At 50.1% G+C, this 23,162-nt stretch overlaps 1 protein-coding gene across 4 annotated transcripts in view; it reads left to right on the top strand.

Moving 5' to 3' along the window:
• LOC147673082 (transducin-like enhancer protein 1) overlaps positions 1-23,162 on the top strand; it is a 190,306-nt gene that overhangs the window by 23,976 nt on the left and 143,168 nt on the right. For all 4 annotated transcript variants that reach the window (XM_086946771.1, XM_086946770.1, XM_086946769.1 and 1 more), the window contains exon 2: positions 11,004-11,292. In XM_086946771.1, the coding sequence (XP_086802897.1) occupies positions 11,269-11,292 (24 nt within the window). In that variant the 5' untranslated portion in view covers positions 11,004-11,268. The remainder of the gene's footprint in view (positions 1-11,003; positions 11,293-23,162) is intronic.

The raw sequence follows: 23,162 nt of genomic DNA, 5'->3' as shown, positions 1-23,162 counted from the left end.
GCTGGTGATGTGAGGGTGAACCCTCTCTAATGGAGGCTGGTGATGTGAGGGTGAACCCTCTCTAATGGAGGCTGGTGATGTGAGGGTGAACCCTCTCTAATGGAGGCTGGTGATGTGAGGGTGAACCCTCTCTAATGGAGGCTGGTGATGTGAGGGTGAACCCTCTCTAATGGAGGCTGGTGATGTGAGTGTGAACCCCCTCTAATGGAGGCTGGTGATGTGAGGGTGACCCTCTATAATGGAGGCTGGCGTGACTGTGTCCTTGGTGATGTGAGGGTGAACCCTCTAACGGAGGCAGGTGCCTGGCCTGGAGTTGAGGCTGGGCCCCCGCGCTGCTGTCTGCGCCAGTCTGTTGAGACCTCAGCCAGTGCCTGGCAAGGACATGCTGGGACCCTCTGTTCCCAGGGGAGCTGTTCTTTTAAGGTGAGGCAGACTCTGAAAGGAGGGGTCTTTGATTGGGGTCAGTAGTAAGAACACACCTTCAGCTGTCCAGCTTAGTGACAGGGGGGCTCTGCTGTGTAATAGTGGTCGGCAAGTTATGTTGTGTGCATCACAACAGAACGGTAACGCTGCGCCCTGTGAGTTTCTTCAGTGGTAACTGTAGTGGGGTCAACAGTTACAGGTGTGATGTGTGAGCAAGACAGAGACAACGGTGATGTGACTGCTTGGGAGCAAGGCTTTTTTAATACAGATTTAATGCCAGGGCCCTGTCATAGCAAGAGAGCGCTGAAACCTTTCAACCACTCGCCGCCAGTCACAGATCTGGGTTTAATCCGTCACCGTTCTTTAGCTCACTTCACCACCCCAGTTCAGACCCAGCCATATGCAAATCAGTCTTGACCCTGTTTCTCATGGGAACAGTCCAGCCCGAACTGCCAAGCCATGCCTTCCCTGGACCGGAAACCAGCATCCTGGGACCGGTTTAGGGCTAACACCCCTCATCAGCCAGGCTTGCTTGAATCCAGTGGCAAAGTGAGCACTGGACCCACGTCTGAGCATACCCTGCCAACTTATGGCCTGCGTCAAGAATACAGTGCAACATCCATGATATTTATAAACAATCTGACAAGTAGCTCAGCTGCCTGTGGGATACTTTGTAGATTTATGTGTACAGTGGGATAGCTCTTTGATATGTGGGAAAGTCACTTGTTTATGGGACAGTCTGACGGGTACCTCCCTCAGTTTGGGACAGTATGAAGGTTAGCTCTCCATGTGAGGTGCATACAGTGGATGGCTCTCGGTTTGTGAGACAGTCTGATGGATAGCTGTCTGTGTTTGGGACAGCAGGAATGGTATCTGTTTTCTGCTCAGTGCATACAGTGTGATAGCATTGTTGTGTGGGGCGGGCTGTGAGGATAGTTCTGTAGTGCGTGGGTCACGAGGAAAGGCAGTGCATGCAGTGTGGATGGACACCTGTAGGGCAAGATTTAAAGGTTATGTGGGCCCAGGCACGATGTCTGTGGCCCCCGAGCACATGTACCTCTTGAGAACTCTTAGAGTATTCCGGAGCAGGAAGAGCTGCTGGGGAACAGATGGCTGGTGATTTGATGCTGTGCACGCGCATTGACCTAAAAGCGCACGGGCACAACATCAAATCGCCAGTTTAGTTAAACCTCTGTTTAAGACCCTATAGTCTCGCTCCGCTCAATGCGCATGCGCATTGAGAGGCGAGACCTAATAACAAACGCCTACTGGGGCCTTTGGGTCAGTGCTCATCATCCTTGGATCTGGCCAGTTGTCATTAGAGTTTGGTTTCTGCCCACCACAACACACAGGATTGGATCATGGATGAGGCCGCTTCAGCCATTGGTTCTTTGCCCTGTCAGTCTCAGCATTGTGCGTGTGCGCATGCGCACCTGAAAGGTAGTGCTCTTAAGGGCTGGTGCGCCAAAGGCGTCTTTCATTTTATGTGTTATCTTTACAGGCTTTTGCGAGGCCTATTGGCTTTGCTAATGCTTGCTGAATAAGTTTCAGTTCCTGAATTGGCTTCTGTGCAGTAATTCATATCATATTTACAGGGCTTGAAGGCGTTGGTGATTTTTGTGACTTTAGCTGGTGGTTGTGTGAGGCATAGACCAGTGGCGGAGGCAGCCCTGCCCTCTTGACTGGGGATGCGCAGGCGCAGTCAGAATGTCATTTCTTCACTTAGATTAGGAAAGGTTGCAACTGCAGACTTCTGTTTCTTTTCAAACCTGGGGCTCTGAGCAGTTCGTTCTGCTGCAGCTGTTCAACGCCAGCAGAATGAGATTGATTTATATGGAAATCTTACATTATTTTCTGCATTATTCATGTATGTAACCTAAAAGACATATTTCCAGTGAAAAGCCTTCCAAAAGTGCTGACCGCAGACGTTACCGTTTTTTTGGTAATGCCTCAGTAAGGGGAGGGGGGGGGGGGTGCAGAATGCATCTACTACTAGGCCAGAGAGTCGCCGATTCAGGCCAAGTGTGTTCTGGCTGGGGCCTGCGATGCTCTGTATTTTTTTTTTTCGCAAATTATATATAATTCTGTGAAAATGTCACAAAATTATGCTTTAGTTGTAAAATATGATGTGCTGCTATCTGCCCCTCCCCCACATTCTGACTGGGGAGACTGGTTTGATCAGAAAATGTCTCTTGACTCGAGTTATCTGCGAAATTCAAGTGCCTTACTAAAGTTGTATAAAGGCGCGCACCAGGATGAGACAAAAGTTAGAGGGAATTGCGTGGTACGAAATGTTTGCACATTTGCTTGTAATTGAATGTTGCCCGGGCACAGTCTGAAGGGTGGGAGGGTCTGCGTGGCTCAGAGTACGAGAGGGTGGTGGCCTGCACACTATTGTGATCAGATGTGGAGCCTACAGTTTTTAGATCTCGCCTTGTGTTGCAGTACGAATATGCTGATCGCTGTGCGAGGGCCATTGTGATCGAGGAGGTTTCAGAAGGGGGCTTGAAGCCCAGCCCCTCATTTTCATTGGCTGGCATTATCGTTTATGCAAAACGGTGGCCTCAGATTGAAAATTAGGCTTCTTTGTTACCGCCCTGCCTCCTTTTGGGACTGCCTATCCGGAATGGATCGTTTGCTTGTCGGCTGTCGTGAGGATATTTCTCATCTTTACGAGGGGTGTACTGACGGATCATGTTTCTGAAGTCTTGTTTTCCTATTAGCATTGTTATTTTGCCCTGGGCAATGGGACAGCAGTGGCGCTACATACACAGAGAGGTAGGGTACTTTCCTACTTGGTGTCAGTGCTGTGCTTTACTTTGTACACATCCCCTTCCCGTTGTCCATGTTCTCCTTCCTCTGGCCCCCCTCCTGTTGTCCGCGTGCGTTCCGTGTTGTGCTTTGACCCCATCCCAACTGCAAGCTCCCTGGTCCGGCCCCGCAGGAGGCCCGCTGGGTTGGTACCTTCGGTCGTCTCGTGTGCCCCCACCCACTTTTCACTAATGGGGGCGGTCACCCCTTGGCTCGCCTCTCTCCGGGTGGTAGTCATCCAGTGCCTTGGAGGATTAAGGGGGCGCAGACTTTTTCAGGCCAGCTGCTGGGCCGGGCACTCACTTCAACCCTTCCAGTTGTGGGGTCCATGGGCGCTGGAGGCATCCCCCCCCCCACCCCCTGCTCTGGGCCCTCGTCGAATTGGCTATGCTCTGTTCCCAATACCCAGGCACTCCCCAGTTCTAGCGACTCCTCGGTCTGCGGGGCTGTGGGTTTGGGTATGCCAGGGCCTCTGTGCTCGCGCTGCGTGTACTTGGTGGGACCACCGACTGCTGTACGCCTCGGCCCGCTCCACTTGGAGGCTCTATGGTTGAGGATCCACTCGCACAGTTGTGGCACTGCGGGTGTCGGGTCTAAGCAGTAAGTGAGGCCATTACCTTGCATGGGGTTGTTCTGTCCACCTGGATATCAGGCCGGGCAATTGTGCCTGTAAAGGGCTGCGTGGTCGAGTGCTGTTATAGCAAGATGTAGCTTTGCCCCCTACCCCCTCCCTCCCCCCCTCTTTGTGGGCGTTTTCTATGGTCGCCAGGTGATGCCTTGTAGGACCGGCTGTCCCTGTCTGTGGGTGTTGGGGCAGGTCTGACTTGGCGAGATCAGGCGTGCGAACAAATTTGAGTGGGACGTTTTCAGCATAAGAGTGACTGGGCTCGCGCTCGTGGAGTGCAGTGTTTTACATGGTGTGGCATACATGCTTAAGCAGCACCGGCGAGCGTTAACGTGCTACAGGTTGGGGAAATACATTTTCCCAGTCTCGCACAAAGCGAGCTCGCTGCAATCGTCTCCACTAAAGTTAGCACGAAGGGTCCCAGCTGGAGGTAATCACACAACGTGCAGGTGGGAAGGGTTATAATTTATGCCTCTCTTGCTATGCGTTTGGCCAAAAAACGGTAAGCTCGACAGGCACTGCGAAAAGCATACTCATGCAGTGCTTTGGGGGTAAACTATCGGGAGAAGAGAGGATGTGACGTAACACCCGGATGTGCCGTCTGTGGAACGTGATATCCCTGTAGTAGTAGTAATAATAATAATAATAATCCACATTTGTAAAGTGCGAACAATCACCCGTAAGGGTCATGCGCTGGGGGCTGTCGGGAAGATTAAGCAAGCTATTGCCCAGAGTCACATGGTGCTGGGTTAACCTGCCACCGGAGCTGGGGATCGGACCGTGATCCCCAGATTCCAGCGTCCGTCTCCCTTGCCGCGGCGCCACACCTCTCCCTAAAAGCTCTCCTGTACAAGCCTCGGCTCAACGTCCTGTGAGTGTGGGAGAATCACTCATCTCCCGTGCCTAGTAACAGCACCTATCATGAGTGTTATGTATTTTCAGGTTGGAAAAAATGAGCATTTGGTGACCTAATAAATTTGTGTCATGTTGTCTGCCACATTTATTTGCAAAGGATGAAGTAATCCAGGTAAGAGAATTGGAGCAGGGAGGCGCGCCATCCTTCAGTCATCCCGTCCGCACTGTACACTGTACTACGGGTCGGCAGCATGATGCCTCGGCTGCGAGTGCGTGACGCCTCGGCTGCGAGTGCGTGACGCCTCGGCTGCGAATATATGACGTTACAACGAATTCCGTTGCACCGCATGCCTTTACCACGCATGCGTTACAACGGAATTCGTTTACCACGCATAACATTTACCACAATTACTAGCGTGGTGACGTCCTACGTCGTTAAGAGAAAGCGGAAGTTTTTTTTCCGTTTTCTCTTAAACGACGCTGATACCCGACGTGACTTCAGGTGAGTTTCTTTTTTTGGGGGGGGAGACCCCCCCCCCCCAAGCCCCCCTTTTTTTTACTTTTTACCTTTACCACATATACCTTTACTACAAACCTCGTAGTAAAGGTATGCGTGGTAAAGGCTTTCGTGTTAACCACGCATGCGTTGTACTGCATGCGTGGTAAACGATTTCGTTGTAAAGGCTTCGTTGTAATGGCCGTTTCCCCTCGGCTGCGAGTGCGTGCCTGTAGTTCTTCGTTAGGTTAGAGCTAAGAAATCTTGTTGCTCGTCGGAAGGTGCTGATCGTAGTGGCCGGGTCTCTGTGTTAAGGCAGTGTTGGCCCTGGTGCGACCGTTGGACCCTATGCTTTGGAGGGTTAAATGTGCTATACTGCAGCGCGATCCAACGTACTAATTCTACAAACACCATCAGCCTCTCGCGTGCAGAGAGGGAAGCCCCTGCAGCTGTGGTAAGGTCAGCCTCGGTCACTTCTCCCACTCAGAGGTTACTATGCCTCAAGGGAATGTCGGAACAAGGAAGTGAGGGGATACTCCTTGTGGAGCGAGAGTCCGCATCACACAGTGCCAGACATTCAGCTGCATTTAGAGGAACTAGAAGGCTACCACAAGGTTATTCAGTTAGTACACTTGTTGGTGTAAAATGTCTGTGCTTCATATAAAGGTCACAAATCCTGATCAACCTGTCGAGCGGGCAGCAAGTTACTTCATATTTTTTTACTATACTAATTTTCAACAGTAATCCTTAATGGGTTCTGGAGTGGCGTGCTACTCGCCAGAAAAGCGCTTCAACACCCATCATGGGTAACCAGTGCTATATGAATGCAAATCTTTCTTCCCCTTTTATCCCTCCGCTATCCTTCTCACTCCAAGTAACTGACTAATATCCACCACTGAAATTACTTCTCACTTCACCATATTAATTCACCACTAATCCTTTGTAGTCTTCCTGAATAGCGTGCGTCAACAAGCGCTACATAAATACAAACCTTTGTCCTCCTCTATCCTTCTGCTATCATTCCAAATCCAAATAACTGACTAACCTATCCACCACTTAAAATGTACTTGCATATTTCACTATACTAATTCAACACTAATCCTCTGTGGGTCCCGGAGTAGCGTGCTACTCACCGAAAAAGCGCTTCGACGCCTCGTCAGGGGTAGTAAGCTCTATATAAATGCAATTATGATACAATGTTCATCCTTCTGCACTTTAACTTGGGCGGCCAAAAAAAACACTCATAAGTAAGTTCCGTCTCCTTTCCTATAGGTCGAGCACAGTACTCGGTGCCATAGGCTACGTAGGACACTGGGTGCGTTATATTGACAACTCCTGTTTCTTCCATTGAGATGAAATACAGCCGGTGCACAGGTCCCTTCATTTTGTGACCATCAATGTCTGCTTTCAGGTGAAGTTGCTGTCCGTTCAGTATTTTGAGATGCTTTCGTCTGCGCCACTCGGGGTGTTTGCTCTTTGACCTGATATATCTTAAGTGCCCTTTCTGCTGGTGTAGATGGGGAGGTTCACTGCATTTTTTAAGCTATTAGTATTGTAAATAACAATGTCTTGTATTTGTTTTAAAACCCAAAACATAAATAGAAGGCATTGTCATTTACAATGCCAATAACTCAAAATCGTGTGAATGCGAGACCTATTGCATTGCAAATGCTTGTCTTAAAAATAAGTGAGCCGAAATGGGCGCGATCCCCCAGCTCAGGAAATTGACAAGGAAGTGGACCCCCTCCCCTCTAGAGCTTCATTCATTCGGGAAGTACTATAAACAAGTAGACCCCCCCCCCCCCTTAACCATTTGGAGTTAACACCAACTTTCCTCCAGCACTTTGAAGTATCCAGAAGCGGTATACCAGTGTGGCACAAATGTTCTGGGTAAATAAAAGTGGGCAGATGAGTGGTGGAGAGTGACAGGGCACTTTGTGCTCCAGCCTGGCGTTACTCCTAGTGCCTGGAAGGCTGCTGTTCTGGAATGGCGCTGGGCTCAGTGGACCCTTCCCAGAAGTCTTCCACCTAGGAGGAGGGGGCATTTGAAATTAGAATTAAAATGTAGCCCAGAGGCAGAAATAAATGAAAATAAAAACTGATTAAAATGGTTGGTGTCAATAAAATATTTTCTTTGCGCCGTACAAAAATCAACATGAGTTCAGTAAGCAGCAGGAAGACAAACACGGGGAGAACAGGTGAGAAATCTTTCAGTCTCCGTGAATGTCTCGGTGTGAAGCGCTGCCGGGGGTGACAGCAGGGCTGTTTATGCGTCATCAGCGATGGCGGGGGCCACAGAGCCCAAGATGGCGCCTGAGGCGGGATTCGATGCCCCTCATCTCCTTGTGTTTGCTTTGTTCGCCCTAAGTCGGCAGGGTGTGCCCAGACGTGGGTCCCTTGCTCACTTTGACACTGGATACAAGCAAGCCTGGTTGTCTATCATCTCCATGTCATCTGTCGTGGACATGGGCAGGAGGGGCGGATGGCGTGGACAGTGGGCAGAAGGGGCGGATGGCGTGGACAGTGGGCAGAAGGGGCGGATGGCGTGGACAGTGGGCAGAAGGGGCGGATGTCCTGGACAGTGGGCAGGAAGGGCGGATGTCCTGGACAGTGGGCGGATGGCGTGGACAGTGGGCAGATGTCCTGGACAGTGGGCAGAAGGGGCGGATGTCCTGGACAGTGGGCAGGAAGGGCGGATGTCCTGGACAGTGGGCAGGAAGGGCGGATGTCCTGGACAGTGGGCGGATGGCGTGGACAGTGGGCAGAAGGGGCGGATGTCCTGGACAGTGGGCAGGAAGGGCGGATGTCCTGGACAGTGGGCGGATGGCGTGGACAGTGGGCAGAAGGGGCGGATGTCCTGGACAGTGGGCAGAAGGGGCGGATGTCCTGGACAGTGGGCATGAAGGGCGGATGTCCTGGACAGTGGGCAGAAGGGGCGGATGTCCTGGACAGTGGGCAGAAGGGGCGGATGTCCTGGACAGTGGGCAGAAGGGGCGGATGTCCTGGACAGTGGGCAGGAAGGGCGGATGTCCTGGACAGTGGGCGGATGGCGTGGACAGTGGGCAGAAGGGGCGGATGTCCTGGACAGTGGGCAGAAGGGGCGGATGTCCTGGACAGTGGGCAGGAAGGGCGGATGTCCTGGACAGTGGGCGGATGGCGTGGACAGTGGGCAGAAGGGGCGGATGTCCTGGACAGTGGGCAGAAGGGGCGGATGTCCTGGACAGTGGGCAGGAAGGGCGGATGTCCTGGACAGTGGGCGGATGTCCTGGACAGTGGGCAGAAGGGGCGGATGTCCTGGACAGTGGGCAGAAGGGGCGGATGTCCTGGACAGTGGGCAGGAAGGGCGGATGTCCTGGACAGTGGGCGGATGGCGTGGACAGTGGGCAGAAGGGGCGGATGTCCTGGACAGTGGGCAGAAGGGGCGGATGTCCTGGACAGTGGGCAGGAAGGGCGGATGTCCTGGACAGTGGGCAGGAAGGGCGGATGTCCTGGACAGTGGGCGGATGGCGTGGACAGTGGGCAGAAGGGGCGGATGTCCTGGACAGTGGGCAGGAAGGGCGGATGTCCTGGACAGTGGGCGGATGGCGTGGACAGTGGGCAGAAGGGGCGGATGTCCTGGACAGTGGGCAGAAGGGGCGGATGTCCTGGACCGTGGGCAGGAAGGGCGGATGTCCTGGACAGTGGGCGGATGGCGTGGACAGTGGGCAGAAGGGGCGGATGTCCTGGACAGTGGGCAGAAGGGGCGGATGTCCTGGACAGTGGGCAGAAGGGGCGGATGTCCTGGACAGTGGGCAGGAAGGGCGGATGTCCTGGACAGTGGGCGGATGGCGTGGACAGTGGGCAGAAGGGGCGGATGTCCTGGACAGTGGGCAGAAGGGGCGGATGTCCTGGACAGTGGGCAGGAAGGGCGGATGACCTGGACAGTGGGCGGATGGCGTGGACAGTGGGCAGAAGGGGCGGATGTCCTGGACAGTGGGCAGGAAGGGCGGATGTCCTGGACAGTGGGCGGATGTCCTGGACAGTGGGCAGAAGGGGCGGATGTCCTGGACAGTGGGCAGAAGGGGCGGATGTCCTGGACAGTGGGCAGGAAGGGCGGATGTCCTGGACAGTGGGCAGGAAGGGCGGATGTCCTTGACAGTGGGCAGGAAGGGCAGATGTCCTTGACAGTGGGCAGGAAGGGCGGATGTCGTGGACATGGGCAGGAGGGGCGTATGTCGTGGACATGGTCAGGAGGGGCGGATGGCGTGGACATGTCTGTCTGATGTTTGAACTATCATAATTGTTGACCAACAGCTGCTACTAACTGCCTGTGTGACAATAAGCCAGCCAGTTATACTCATCCATATATCTTGATTGGAATATTTTTGTTTGGAAGGATCCTATACATATCAGTGGCACTCACTGTTGGTGTTTTCTACAATTACGCACGCCCTGAAGAAGTTCTGGTGGTCAGAACGAAACGCGTTGGCTGATGATTCTTTTGAGTACAAGAAAATAAAAAACGAATTGAGAAAATATCAAGACTTCTTAATTGGATGTGGAATCTGAAAAATTGGAATTGACTGTATATGATTGGAGTGGTGCCCTAAAACTTGATGTTAAACATTTTGGATTCACGTTTCACGTGAGGTGCCCCTGGACAGAGGGTACCGGTTTTGCAAGTGGCACACTGGACGTACTTTTGAATTATTTATTACTTTTGGTCGATACGAGATTGGTGCTATATCTTGGTGCTCATATCCACTGTCCATTCTCAAGGTTTTGTCTGTAGGACATGGCGACTGGCTGGCTGTTGAGGAAGGTGGGTGCTAGTGGTGGGCCTAACTCATGTCATTTGCTGTAGCATAAAAACTTGAAATTACAAGAAAATTACGCAGAATTACACGAGGAGCGTAACCCAGCTTTTAGTGTGTGTGTGTGTTTTTTTTTTTTTTTTAACCACAAAATGCTCCCTTGAATTCATAATAGATCTGAGTATCCTTTTTGTGCTAAGAGAATGGTGCAAAGTGCAACAGAATGCGAACAGTAACCGCCACAACCCCCTGGCGCTCGATTACTTTGTGGCTTCTGTGCTCTTTTGGTAGGCTTTTTGTGCCAAATAACTCCTAATTACATGAGCTGGCCTAATCCTGTAATTTTCAATAATTTTGCATCAAGAGAGTAACGCAAAAGTACTCTGATCACTCGAGTAAATCCAGTTTGCCCAGGCCTACTGGCTGCGCGGCATTGATACTGTGCGGCATTGATACTGTGCGGCATTGATACTGTGCGCCATTGATACTGTGCGCCATTGATACTGTGCGGCATTGATACTGTGCGGCATTGATACTGTGCTGCATTGATACTGTGCGACATTGATACTGTGCAATCGGCTTGGGTTCTATCCAGCAGGTGCCTCATAGGTGGGGCGCGGGGTGAACCTTTAGTCCTAGCTGGACATCATGGTGCCCGAGCCATGGACCGGGAGCCAGGCGCGGCGCTGCGCAGCACCTCGTGCACATGCGCACGGCTTCGAGTCGACATCCACATCCACATCCACATCGACGAGCCGTGCCAGAGACGAGGCGGGATGCTGCAGGCATAGGAGTCTGTTCGGTGTGTTTGTGTACCTTTGTGTGTACACAGTGGTTATGTTTGCTGGCCTGCGTTCAGTCGCGATGGTTGCTTCAGGGCACTCTGAGGTGGTAGAGAGCTGAGTGAGTGAGTGAGTGAGAGAGGGTTAGAGGGACACGGGAGGACAGAGGGAGAAGAGTCATTGTGTTTTCAACTAACTTGCTCCTTGTTGCCTTCTAGATTCTACCCTGAGCTGCAGCCGCTTCCTGATCCCAGTGCGGGGACCTGGTCACTGGATACGCGGTTCTCCTGATCCCAGTGCGGGGACCTGGTCACTGGACGTGGGGTTTTCCTGATCCAAGAGTGGGGACTTGGTCACTGGACGCGGGGTTCTCCTGATCAGAGTGGGGACTTGGTCACTGGACACGGGGTTGACCGTCTCTGCTTGAGCCTGCTCTGTGGCTGCCGGCCACCGCGCCACTGACCGCCGGCTACTGCCGCAGGGATGTTTCCGCAAAACCGGCCTCCGGTAAGTACCACTCTTGAGCTATATTACAACAGTCAGTAGCTATGACTTACTTCTTGTGAAAAGCATATGTAAATGTCAATATTCCTTTTCTGGTGGCTTGTCATGCACTGCGATGGCTTCTGCACAGGTGTTTTGCTTGAGGTCATCTCATAGGTTCCCTTCGTAGACCAAGGCTGGCTGTGGTTACTCTCTGTCAAATCCTAGTGGTAAAACAATTACACCTTGAGAATCCTTGCTCTGTCCTTCTAGGAAGCGTAGTGTATGTTTCTGGCACTTGAATGTTGTCCAAATGCAGTTTATGACTTTGTGCCTGTGGTTGCATTGTAGGAAAACTAATGCAGATGCCAGTAGGGTTGGTAAACTTCTGATGAAAAGCCAGTGATAAAGCCTTGGGTCTGATTGGCTCATTGGAAAAGGTTATGTCAGGGGCCCTAGGTCTGTTCACTTATTTTAAAGAAGTTTTATAATTCTTGCAGTAGGCCTTACTTATTTTTTGTGAAAATGTTATCGCTAATAGACCTTTAAAGGTGGAATGTTATTACACTGTGTTAAAGCCTGTAGACAGAAATTGTGCTACATGAGAAGTACATAAAGCAAAGTTTCCAAAATGGAATAAGTGAGAAGTTAATGAAATGCAAGCGGAACAGAGAAAAAGCACCATACCAAAAATATGCCACACGCTCAGTCTCTAAGATAAAGTTCTTAAAATGCATAGTGTTTTACGGGGGCCTCTATAACCATAAATGGTACACAGCAAAGTTATTTTTCACAAACTTATTTTCTCATACTTTTCCGTGTCCCTTAAACAAATGTCTATCCTGCCATTATGGTTGCCATTAAACATTGGCTAGTTCACACTCCAAGATGTTAAGTTTGACCGGCTGGAGCTCAAGATGTGGTTTACACTTTGTTGGTCGCCGTACGGTATTGTCGACAGACATTCTTGGAAGCAGTCTTCTGTGTTTTATTCCTCCAAATCTAGTTGATTGTTTTCAGATGAAAATGTTTCCTCCTCTAGCCAAGACAGACTTGTTGCACCTTGAAGCTTTCCATGACCCTTCATCGAAAGGGACTTGAGTAAACATCTGTGATTGGCGAGTGTGAGTGAAGCTTGTTTATGAATCGGAGTTGAAGGCTCCCCTCATACATGATCTTCTTTCAGAGACGCGTTGTATTGTTTGCTTCTAAGCTCTTTACGCGGGCACTTGTCACCACCACGCCACACTAACCGAACTGAAGAGTTTTATACTATGGACTAACTTTTCCATTGGAATGTTTTGTTTATGTATCGGTGTGTGGCCCTGCTGAAGTATATAATGTATGTGTCATTTGCTATACATTTCTTGGTCTTCTATATACACTCAGAATGGACCCTGTCTTGAGGAGTCTGCTAATGTGGTGCAAATTAAGTTTGATCTTATTCTGTGGGAGGACAGTCGTGGCCTCTCGCGGTTGTTGAGATATTTGTATTTTAATATTGGTACCTCCGTGTTCTGTATTCTTCGCCTGCACTTTCTGATCCTGACACTCTGTGGGGATCTCATGAAGCCCAGACCAAAGAATTTCACTATTTGAAATTTCAGTCTACAAGCTCTTGTCTGCAATGAATCACAAAGATATGTGGAGAGTTTTTTCCTGCAGTAATTGACTGTAATGTACTTTCTACTATGTGCATGCAATAGACCTTTACATAGGCCATAACTGTTTAAATAAAATTATCTTTTTGACACATTTTTGTTAATTCCAATTTTGCCACTCATTGGCTACAAGTACCACATTTAACAATTACTTGAAAATCCTGTTATCCAATTGCTACCAGTTATTCAATGTTGAGTTGTAGTATTATTGGCCAAAATCAGTGCTCTTTTAAAGGTTACTCACTTCATTCGGTAAACTGGAGTCTGCCATCGCTAAATTCAAATATTATATTTATTATTCAGTTTAAAGAGGTCTTTTTTTTGGTTCTTGTTTTGTTCTGTATCTCTCCACCGGTTTCCTTCTGTCCAGCTCCTGATTTTAGTGAGATGGTTTTAAAGTGTTCACTCTGAGGCTTGCTACTGTTGATATTGCTGCTTCCCTCCTAAAGTAATTTGGATTTTTAGTTTTCTGTTGAAGTCTACAAATTGAAAAAGGGTTTTGATTTTTTTTTTTTCTGTTCTTGGTGTACCATTATACATTACTAGTATATCCATTTCGTAGCTTGTCATAGTGGTAAAAAAAAGTAATAAAAAATCCTACATCCAGTAATGCTTTTTCTTTATTGTAATAAACTATACATTATTTAATTATTATTTGGCCGCTGTTCATAACTCCTAAATTGCTCCTTCGTAACTTTCAAATAATTGCCATCAATCAGTCTTCCCTGGTATCCCATCAACAGAGTGAGATCCAGTCACTTGTTTGAAGAGATGTCCTCCCTCTTCAAGCAGCCCTTACATAGGTTGGCGCGAGAGGGAGCAAAGTTTGTTCCCATCGCGGTTCTATATCCGGCAATAAATCTCCAGATTTTGCTGGCAGATGATCTTGAAACTCTGAGTCTCCAAACTTCTGTGCTGATATCCTGTGGCCGCTTGCAGATACAATTTTGTGCCAGCATTATTTCATTGCTCCCGAGGCTCTGGGTTGGGGGTGTAAGGAATCCTTCTAGTCTGAAGGTTAATAGACAGGATTAGTGAGTATTTAATGTACTAGTCGGACACATTTTAACTCTATCCTGCTTTATTTTCTGTGCTGGGGCAAACCTGCTTTACTTTCTCTGTAACAGAAATTGAGCAGACTCTCGAATTTGAGCATAATCCGATTTAACAGAAAGCTATATTTAATTTCTGAAGGGTAATAACACGGACAAGATGCAATTTGAGAGCTTACACCAAAGATCACAGATGGGAACATAGATCAATAAACTGGCAATCTTTGTGTGTTCCTGGTCCTTGCAGAGCTGGGGCTTTCCGGGGCCAACCCTGGGCTTGGTTGGTGCTTGGGCTACCGCACACATTGGCTGGTTGGCGCTTGGGCTCTTGTGCTCCAACTCATTGGCTATTGGGCACTTGTGGCTCCCCTACCCGTTGGCTGGTGGTTACTTGGGCTCCCCCACCCGTTGGCTGGTGGTTACTTGGACTCCCCCCACCCATTGGCTGGTGGTTACTTGGGCTCCCCCACCCATTGGCTGGTGGTTACTTGGGCTCCCCCACCCATTGGCTGGTGGTTACTTGGGCTCCCCCACCCATTGGCTGGTGGTTACTTGGGCTCCACCACCCATTGGCTGGTGGTTACTTGGGCTCCACCACCCATTGGCTGGTGGTTACTTGGGCTCCACCACCCATTGACTGGTTGGCGCTTGGGCTCCTCCACTCTTTGACCTGTTGGCTCTTTGCTGTCTTTCCCTTTACTCCCACGTAGTGGGTCTAACTACACGGGCGAGTGGAGCCTGTCCATCTCCCAGCAGCCTTTGAGGAGGGTATTTTGTAAACCTCCCAGGTTCCGCATAAGCTTTTAAGTCCAGGATCCTGGCTTGATGTTCCTACTCGTACTTCTGAGCACCGACTAGGAAGAAAACCACTTTTGAAGTACATAATATTCCTTTCAACTTGAGGTGGGGGAGGCCTTCAAGTTTACTTTGCAGGAAAATCGGCAGCTTCCTGGTCAGTCTGTCTGTTCAGCACATCCTACCCAACTGACGCTCTTTACTGGCTACTACGGGTCATCTGGCCTACCAGACCCCCCCCCCCCTGGAGGTCCTATCTGAGTAATGTACACACTTTAGTGCAGCGAGGGCACCACTTCCCCTAGTGTAGGTGGTCACCACAGGAATATGTGACGTTCCAACACATGCTAATACATCGCATGCCGTTGCAACGCAAACTTTTACTCTGACTTTCTGTTGGGGGGGGGGGGCGGCGCTGGAAGTTAGAATAGATTAATTTTCTATTCCAACTCCACTATGTGCAACAGTAGGGAAGGTGTTGGAGTTAGATGTAAAGGCATGCATTGTAACAGTTGCGTTGTAAAGGCTGTTTCCCTCACCACAGTATTGAGCGCCAACAGTTTCAGGCTTCAGTGGTCCAATGACAGGCCGGGCTAAATGACCTATTCTAAGCCGCTCACCTTGATGAGAGTTCCTTGGAGGCTGATGGAGAACTGACAGGCCTGGGTGGGGGAGGGTGGGGGGAGGGAGACATTATCTACAGCTTGTCCTCTGCCTTCCCACTCCTCGGGTGCAGGGACATCTGTGGTCCCTCCGGAGCAGCGGTGTCGGTAAAAAGAAATCCGCACCCTTAGTCTGTGCCTTTTATAACTAGGTCTTCTGTCTGTAGAAGGTGCCTTGACCCCTTCCCTAAGCACTAGTTTAGTGTGTTGTGGTGCTGGGTGGGGCATTGGACTGAACCTCCGGTGGGAACGAAGCCTCCTCTTTCGCCTTAGGGCTGGTACCCTAAAATCTTTACTTTGTTTTCCCCTAGGCTTCAATGCTAATCTTTTTGCAAATGCACTGCCCCTGTGGAAATCGTGGCAGCCAATCTATGTAACACTTTTAATTTTTTTGTGAGTTTTATCAAATTGTTAGCAAGCAGCTGCTAATCCCTTTCTTTAAGGCCCACAACATTGCTGATTTTAGGGAAGCATACAGGGAGATTGACACGCTCAATGGGGTAAAAGTCATTCTTCGTGTTAGCACCTTCCTGAGACTGGCCGTTCGCTCCCGTGCCTCTATGAATACAGTGTAGACCGTTTTGGTGGAGCGCCCGGTATTTGACTCAATTTATATATGGGCTGCATAATTCTATTGTTTTATGATGTGTCAATGTGTCCGCATTTTAATATTTTAAGCTGCTATATTCGAAATACTATATTTTCATTACTTCTGAACTAATAATCAAATTGTAGACCTATGACAGATTTGCCGTATTGACTCTTGCACCATGTATATAATTTTTGTGTATTCACAGTAACATGTCTATAGCACCTATTGATTTTTAATCTCTTAACTATGTATTGTATTGTAATTGCATTTATATAGCGCTTACTACCCCTGACGAGCGCTTTTTCGGCGAGTAGCACGCTACTCCGGGACCCACAGAGGATTAGTGTTGAAACTCACTTTCCCCTGTAAGACAGAGCTACAGGGCCCCTGGTTGTTTACAGTATTTCTGACGTGACGTGTGACCCTCGACATCAATATTATATGTTCTGTAGCACCATCTGGAGGGGGGCGGGGCCCGGATTGGTTTCTTCGAGTTATTGGGGTTTAGTTCTTGTGGCGGGGGAGGGGGGGGGGGCGACGCTTTCATAGCCTCCGTTTTGTTAAACCTGCATCACCCCCATTAAATGTCTCCTCTCCATGGGCTGTCATCTGCCCAGGCCTTCTTCCATTTCCATGACACTGTTCATCAATAATGGCCGCGGGCTGACACCTCTGCAGTGCCGCCGCGGGGGATGGGGGGTGAGGACCCTCCGCTGCAGAGCAAGCGAGACCGTCTCACTTCACTCTACAGAGAGACTACACCACGGCCCCCCATCTCGGGAGCCTTATTTAGGCAGAGCAGAGCTGCCCATCACGGGGGACCTGGTACCCATGCAGGGCCCACCATTCATCGCAGGGGCCCCCGTATTAATGCAGAGCAGAGCTGCTTATTGCGGGGGACCTGGTACCCATGCAGGGCCCACCATTCATCGCAGGGGCTCCCGTATTAGAGCAGAGCAGAGCTGCTTGTCGCGGGTAGCCTAGTATCCATGCAAAGCAGGGTTGCCTATCCCAGGTAGCCTAGTATCCATGCAGAGCAGAGCTGCCTATCCCAGGTAGCCTAGTATCCATGCAGAGCAGAGCTGCCTATCGCGGGTAGCCTAGTATCCATGCAGAGCAGAGCTGCCTATCGCGGGTAGCCTAGTATCCATGCAGAGCAGAGCTGCCTATCGCGGGTAGCCTAGTATCCATGCAGAGCAGAGCTGCCTATCGCGGGTAGCCTAGTATCCATGCAGAGCAGAGCTGCTTATCGCGGGTGGCCCAGTATCCATGCAGAGCAGAGCTGCTTAACGCGGGTAGCCTAGTATCCATGCAGAGCAGAGCTGCTTATCGCGGGTAGCCTAGTACCCATGCAGAGCAGAGCTGCCTATCCCAGGTAGCCTAGTACCCATGCAGAGCAGAGCTGCCTATCACGGGTAGCCTAGTACCCATGCAGAGCAGAGCTGCCTATCCCGGGTAGCCTAGTACCCATGCAGAGCAGAGCTGCCTATCCCAGGTAGCCTAGTACCCATGCAGAGCAGAGCTGCCTATCCCGGGTAGCCTAGTACCCATGCAGAGCAGAGCTGCCTTTTGCAGATAGCTCAGTATTCATGCAGGGCCCTAGTTTCCACTGCGTAGACCTGCTAATCACAGGAACCTTCATATCCGTGTAGAGCAGAACCACCCACAGTAGGTGCCAAGTATTCATGTGGGGCTACACCACCCACTGTAGCTATAGAGTATTCGTGCAGGTCTGTGCCGTCCTCCATAGGCACTGTATGTGTGTACCGCAGGTACCCAGTATCCGTGCTCAGCAGAGTTGCCCATCGCAGTCCCCGTGCAGACAGCCCTCCTGCCTGGAACAGTTGTGCTCGGCTCTCCTCCTGTGCATTAAAGCTTTCGCTCTCTGTGCCTTCCGGTTAGGGGCTCGTGCCAAGATCCGTAGTTGAGCCCTAGAGAGCGCCTGGCACCGTGCCAGGGAGAGCAGACGCATCTCCAGACTGAAGCGGCCCTGATGAGCCAGCGCCGGGAATTGTGCTTTCCTGCTCTCTCTCTCTCTCTCCCTCTCTGTCTCTCTCTTCCTCGCTCCTTGCTTTTCTCCCTCACCCCCTTCACTCACACACTCACGCCTGTGCTGAGAGAGAAACTGCCTTCCTAGCTTGAACACCAGGCTACATGGACTGGCCACACTGTGGGTCCAGAGAAGCCAAGCATCCAATGTGTGGTGGGACGAGGGCCATGTATGCATGCATGTGTGTGTATGTGTGTATGTATGTATGTGTGTGTATGTATATATATATATATATATATATATATATGATCAAGGCTGCTTCCTTGCAGCCGAAACGCGTCATGCTGGAGAACACCATAACTGAATAAAGATTCTTGCACTGAATTGCTGACCTGGAGCACGTTTTTGTGGTCTGTACCTGTTTCTGGCGTCTGAGGATTCAGGACTTGTTCTGATATAGATATAGATCTATATATATATTTATCACCACTGTGGGGGTAATGAAACTTGAGGGGGTCCCTTGCAAAGTTCATAGAGGGGACCTGCCATGCCCCTGACCGAGTCTGGAGCTTTGGCCCTCCTGTGTCAGTGCCTGAATGGGCCCCCTGGAGCTCGGGCCTCCCCGCACTGCGGGGGCTATTGCTACACCACTGAATCCCCATGTGTGACTCCGAGTTCGGGCGCCATTTCCGTGTCTGGACTTCGGTTGACCCTTTGTGCCGTGTGGGCAAACCGAGGGACCCCTGCTGCTCCTTGAGGCCAAGATTGGCTGAGCTAAAGACACACCCCCAGCAGTGGTGCTGGGGGGTACGAGTTAATCGGAATATAGGGCCATATATAAGAAAAAGTGTTTGCCACTTCCAAATAGCAAATTTTTACAAATCACTGTTAGGGAATCGCAAAATGAAATGTATGTAGGAGTACTGATAGTGATTTTCCACTGATAGCGATTTCTAAAATTTTGCAATTGCAAATAGGAAATCGCTAATTTGGAAATTGCTAAATTATGATTTCCAAATAAAAAATCGCAATCTGGAAAAGTTGCGTTCTGGACGCAGATTGATGTCAGACCAGAAAGTTCAGAAATACGGGGTGTGTCCACAACCCACAACCCAGAAGCCTAGGAAGGCGCTGGAAGGAAGGCGTGCTCTTGCGTGAGCACCCTGTGCAAGGGAGACGGGGACCAGGACTCTGGCCGCAGAAAGCACAAAGTAAAGTTCTCTGCTGGAGCTTCCAACAGAGGAATGTGTGTGGCCCACATAGACCATCTCCATGAAAGCATCATTCACTGGTCCCGAGGGCCAGAAAAACAAAATATGGAACCACATCCTGGAGAAAGTCAACTCCCTTGGTGTCACCCAGAGAACCATACCAGAGCAGGACACACTGGTATGACCGTAGATCGATCACCAAAGAGCAGGTCGCCAGCAGGATGACTGAGGGTCATGGCACAGGTGGGGGACACTCTAGCACCCCCTTCCACTCCAGTGGACTCGCTGATCGAGGGGACACTTGAACCTGAAAGTATGGTGGAAGTGTCACAGTGACCGCTCCAATCCCGCTTGCTCCACCCAGGGAAGTCCTTTTCCCTTTAATTATTAACCATCAAATATTATTTGTAATTCCTCAATTACAACTGGTTAGCTAACAAACGCCAGTGAGTCGATGCTGTATTTTGGCAGTGTATTATGGGAGTTGTAGTATATATAAGGTACATGGTGCACTTTCTGCTGCTAACTACAGTACCACATACCTGTACATTATCTACGTGTCACAAACACATAAATCCTAGTTTACAACAATATTATGAATAAACTTTAACCATTTATTTACAATAATTGTAAACCTACATTTCCACACATCGCACCCAGGAGTGTCTGAAACGAATGAGTCTGAGGAAGCGATTGACACACACGTGGAACTGGCGGGCAGCAACGTTGTACCTCCCACGTGGGCTCGTTACTCCAACACCAAATACTAGGAGAGCAAATGTCTCACCACCACCAGACTTTGAGGAAGGTGACGATAGGCCGCCTCGAAGCAGGAACCCAACTGAATCTGAGGGCCGGACACACAGACACGGTAGAGTCCAGCAACCAACAGTCCACGGTGATAATGTCTCCGAAGACCTGGCAGACGGCTCTCCGTCGTTTGGTGGCCTGGAGGAATCCATCGCGCCAATGCAGTGCCTGGAAGCCGAACGGATGAACGCGGTTAATAGGCGTCTGCAAAGCATGTCGAGGGTTTGCCGCCATGGAGAAGGAGCAACGTCTGCAAAGACGCAGCGCATGGCACGCTATGATGCCTTCACTCGATCAAACAATCGACTGGCATTAGACACAGCCACTCTTGCCAGGAGAACTGTCAATATACAAAATGACGAGGGCACTGCTGCCAAGATGTTGTGCGTGGGCTGGTATAAGCGACCGCAGTCCATGAATACATACAGATGAACGACCGGTCTGTCCCCAACATTTTGCCGCCACCTGAGAGTGAAGACGGCTTTCACCTCAGTGCCAGAAGGATGCTGCACCAGACGGACACGCCGAAACCCATCAGGGACTGACGTGTGCCCTCCTCCACTGCCCAGTCCTGCTGAGAAGGCAACCGGCACCAGAGGACACAAGAAGAAAACCATATAGCCACTCGGAATGATGAGGCCACTGGTTTGTGTTTGTTTACTTTGCTGCTTTGTTGACACAATAGTACATCCTCGGTGGGTACAGCTGATAATAAAGAGTAACATTGTTGCAACCTGAATGAAAGGTATCTTTGTCGTGCTCAACGCTTTTACCTTCAAAATAGTTGTTGGTGATTTCTGTGTGTCGAGGGGTAGCAGTTCCTCATGGGAGTCTGAATCCGGCTCTGTTGATGTTGTGCAGACCCTTCCTCGTGGCGGTGTTGTGTACAGCGGCACATGTGGCCATGATTAGACACCACGCCCCCGGTCTGTAAAGGGGGTACTCCACCAGTTTTGTGGAGGCATCTGAATCTAGACTTCGGTATACCAAAGACACGCTCTGTTGTTGACTGTGTCGTCTTTCGTGCTCTGCTGTAGTTCACTTCTTGGGTTCAAGTCTGGTGTTGGAATCCAAGGGCGAAAGGCTCCCCGTCTCCTTAAATAGTAAGAGAAGCAGAAACCTTTAGGGCACATTACAAACACACTTTTGGACACTGTACGAATTGAGTTCGCAATTCTCTTGCAAGTAAAAAGCCATCGTCAAAGTCACCCTGAGACAGACGGGTATGTATCCCCCTGTGGCGGAACAGAGTTGTGTGCTGCCTGGGAATCTGGCTACAAGGTCGATATGATGCAGGAGGCATCGCACGCTACCTGAGTGAGTGTGAGATGTATCTATTTCTATAAATGAATATATTTGCAGGAGGCGGCGTTGGAGCACTGGACCCGCTCGGGAGTGGACACCATGGCGGACCTATACGCCGATGGCGCCCTGATATCTTTCGCGACGCTCGCCAAGACACGGGATTACCAGTGGGACAGTTCTTACAGCACGCTTCCATAATCATGGCATACACACAGCAATGGGGAAACATTACAGAGGAGCCTCCCACACACCAGTTAATACAATGCTTACACGTAATGGGAAACGGCTCACACGTGGTTCACTGGTTGACACAAGCGCTGCTATCGCACTCACAACATACCTTACAGCCATTGCGAGACAAATTGGCGGTTGACAGGGGGAAAGACTGGATGGACAAGGAATGGGCGATAATAACAGCGGCCCCCAAACTCATCCCACGCAACGCACGCTTTAAACTGATCCAGTTTTACATATTACACAGAGCATACCTCTCACCAGACAAAATTAACCAATACTTCCCAGGCGCCGTGGTAGCTTGCCCGAGATGCGCACTAGTGGGGGCGGACCTGCTGCACATGCTGTGGCAATGTCCACGGATTCAAACATACTGGCAGATGGTGTTGCCGTTACTCAAGCGGAGCACAGCCATGCCAATACCGCACACATGGGAGGCATGCCTGTTGGGCCTCTACAAGAGGACCAAACATAATAAAGTCCCTTCCCGGTTTTGGGACCTGGGCCTACTTACGGCCAAGAGGCTCATAACCAAACATTGGAAACGAGCGGAACCGCCCCTAGAGGAACATTGGCGCACCTCCCTAGACAACTGGGCGAGAGCAGAGAGCATCACTCTCCACAACGAGGAAACAGCAGGACTGAGAAAGTTCCCAATCGTGACTCTGTGGGACGAAATGCTAAGCTCCTTCCATAGAGCTTGCCAGACACAGGAAACCCCCTCGAATGGCGCCTCCCCCAGGCAGGACCGCGACACAGCGAGTGGAATAGACACTATAGACCACGGCCCCGACGGGGTTGACCGCGAACCCCGAGATCATGCTGTTCTTGGATCTGCTGGCAGCATCTCCTCCTGACTGATATGACTGCGCCTTCCCCGGCCCGCCCACGCCTTGCACCCCTTGCGGAGTGGTACTCCACCCTCCCGGGAATAGATAAAGTTATAGGCAAAATATGATGACACCTCCGAGCCCCTACTACCTCGACACGCTTCCACCACGACGCACACTTCACGCCTCCAAGTTCATTATCCTATCCCCTTCTCAACGCCATTACAGCTGGACTGAATGTGATATGATCCTGCAATAATACAAACTGTGATGTAACACTGTATTATATGATCCATCCCATGACAATTGCGCGCACCCTTGAGGTGTGTTAATGTATGATGTACAAACAATGTTTTCTTTCCTCCTGTGAATTCAATAAAAGATATATTTAAAAAAAAAAAAATGAATGTATTTGCAGAGCGGGGACATATGTTAATATGTTTGCCATCAACACGGTCAGTTACACTTGGAAACTATGCTCCCTGGTAAAACATTAATTTGGTATGTTGCAAATATTGGGGAGCATTTTGAAAAGATATATATTGGTTCACTTCGCTAACCAAGATGTCCAGAAACATGTGAAAACTTGGAAAATGCATTTTGCGACACCCTCCTGCCACTGCTGTGATTTCCTGGTAACCGACAGAAGCCAAAAGGTGTAGAGAACACAATACCTGCACATGTGGTGGGATTGCATTGCTTCTGACTATTGGGGTCTGTAGCTGAGGTTGTAACTCTGCAATTCATTCCAG

This window comes from Lissotriton vulgaris, chromosome 12, assembly GCF_964263255.1.
Source record: "Lissotriton vulgaris chromosome 12, aLisVul1.2, whole genome shotgun sequence".
In the NCBI taxonomy this organism is placed as follows: Eukaryota; Metazoa; Chordata; class Amphibia; order Caudata; family Salamandridae; genus Lissotriton; species Lissotriton vulgaris.
The sequence above is the reverse complement of the archived record's forward strand: the minus strand, read 5'-3'. Positions and strand labels throughout refer to the sequence as shown.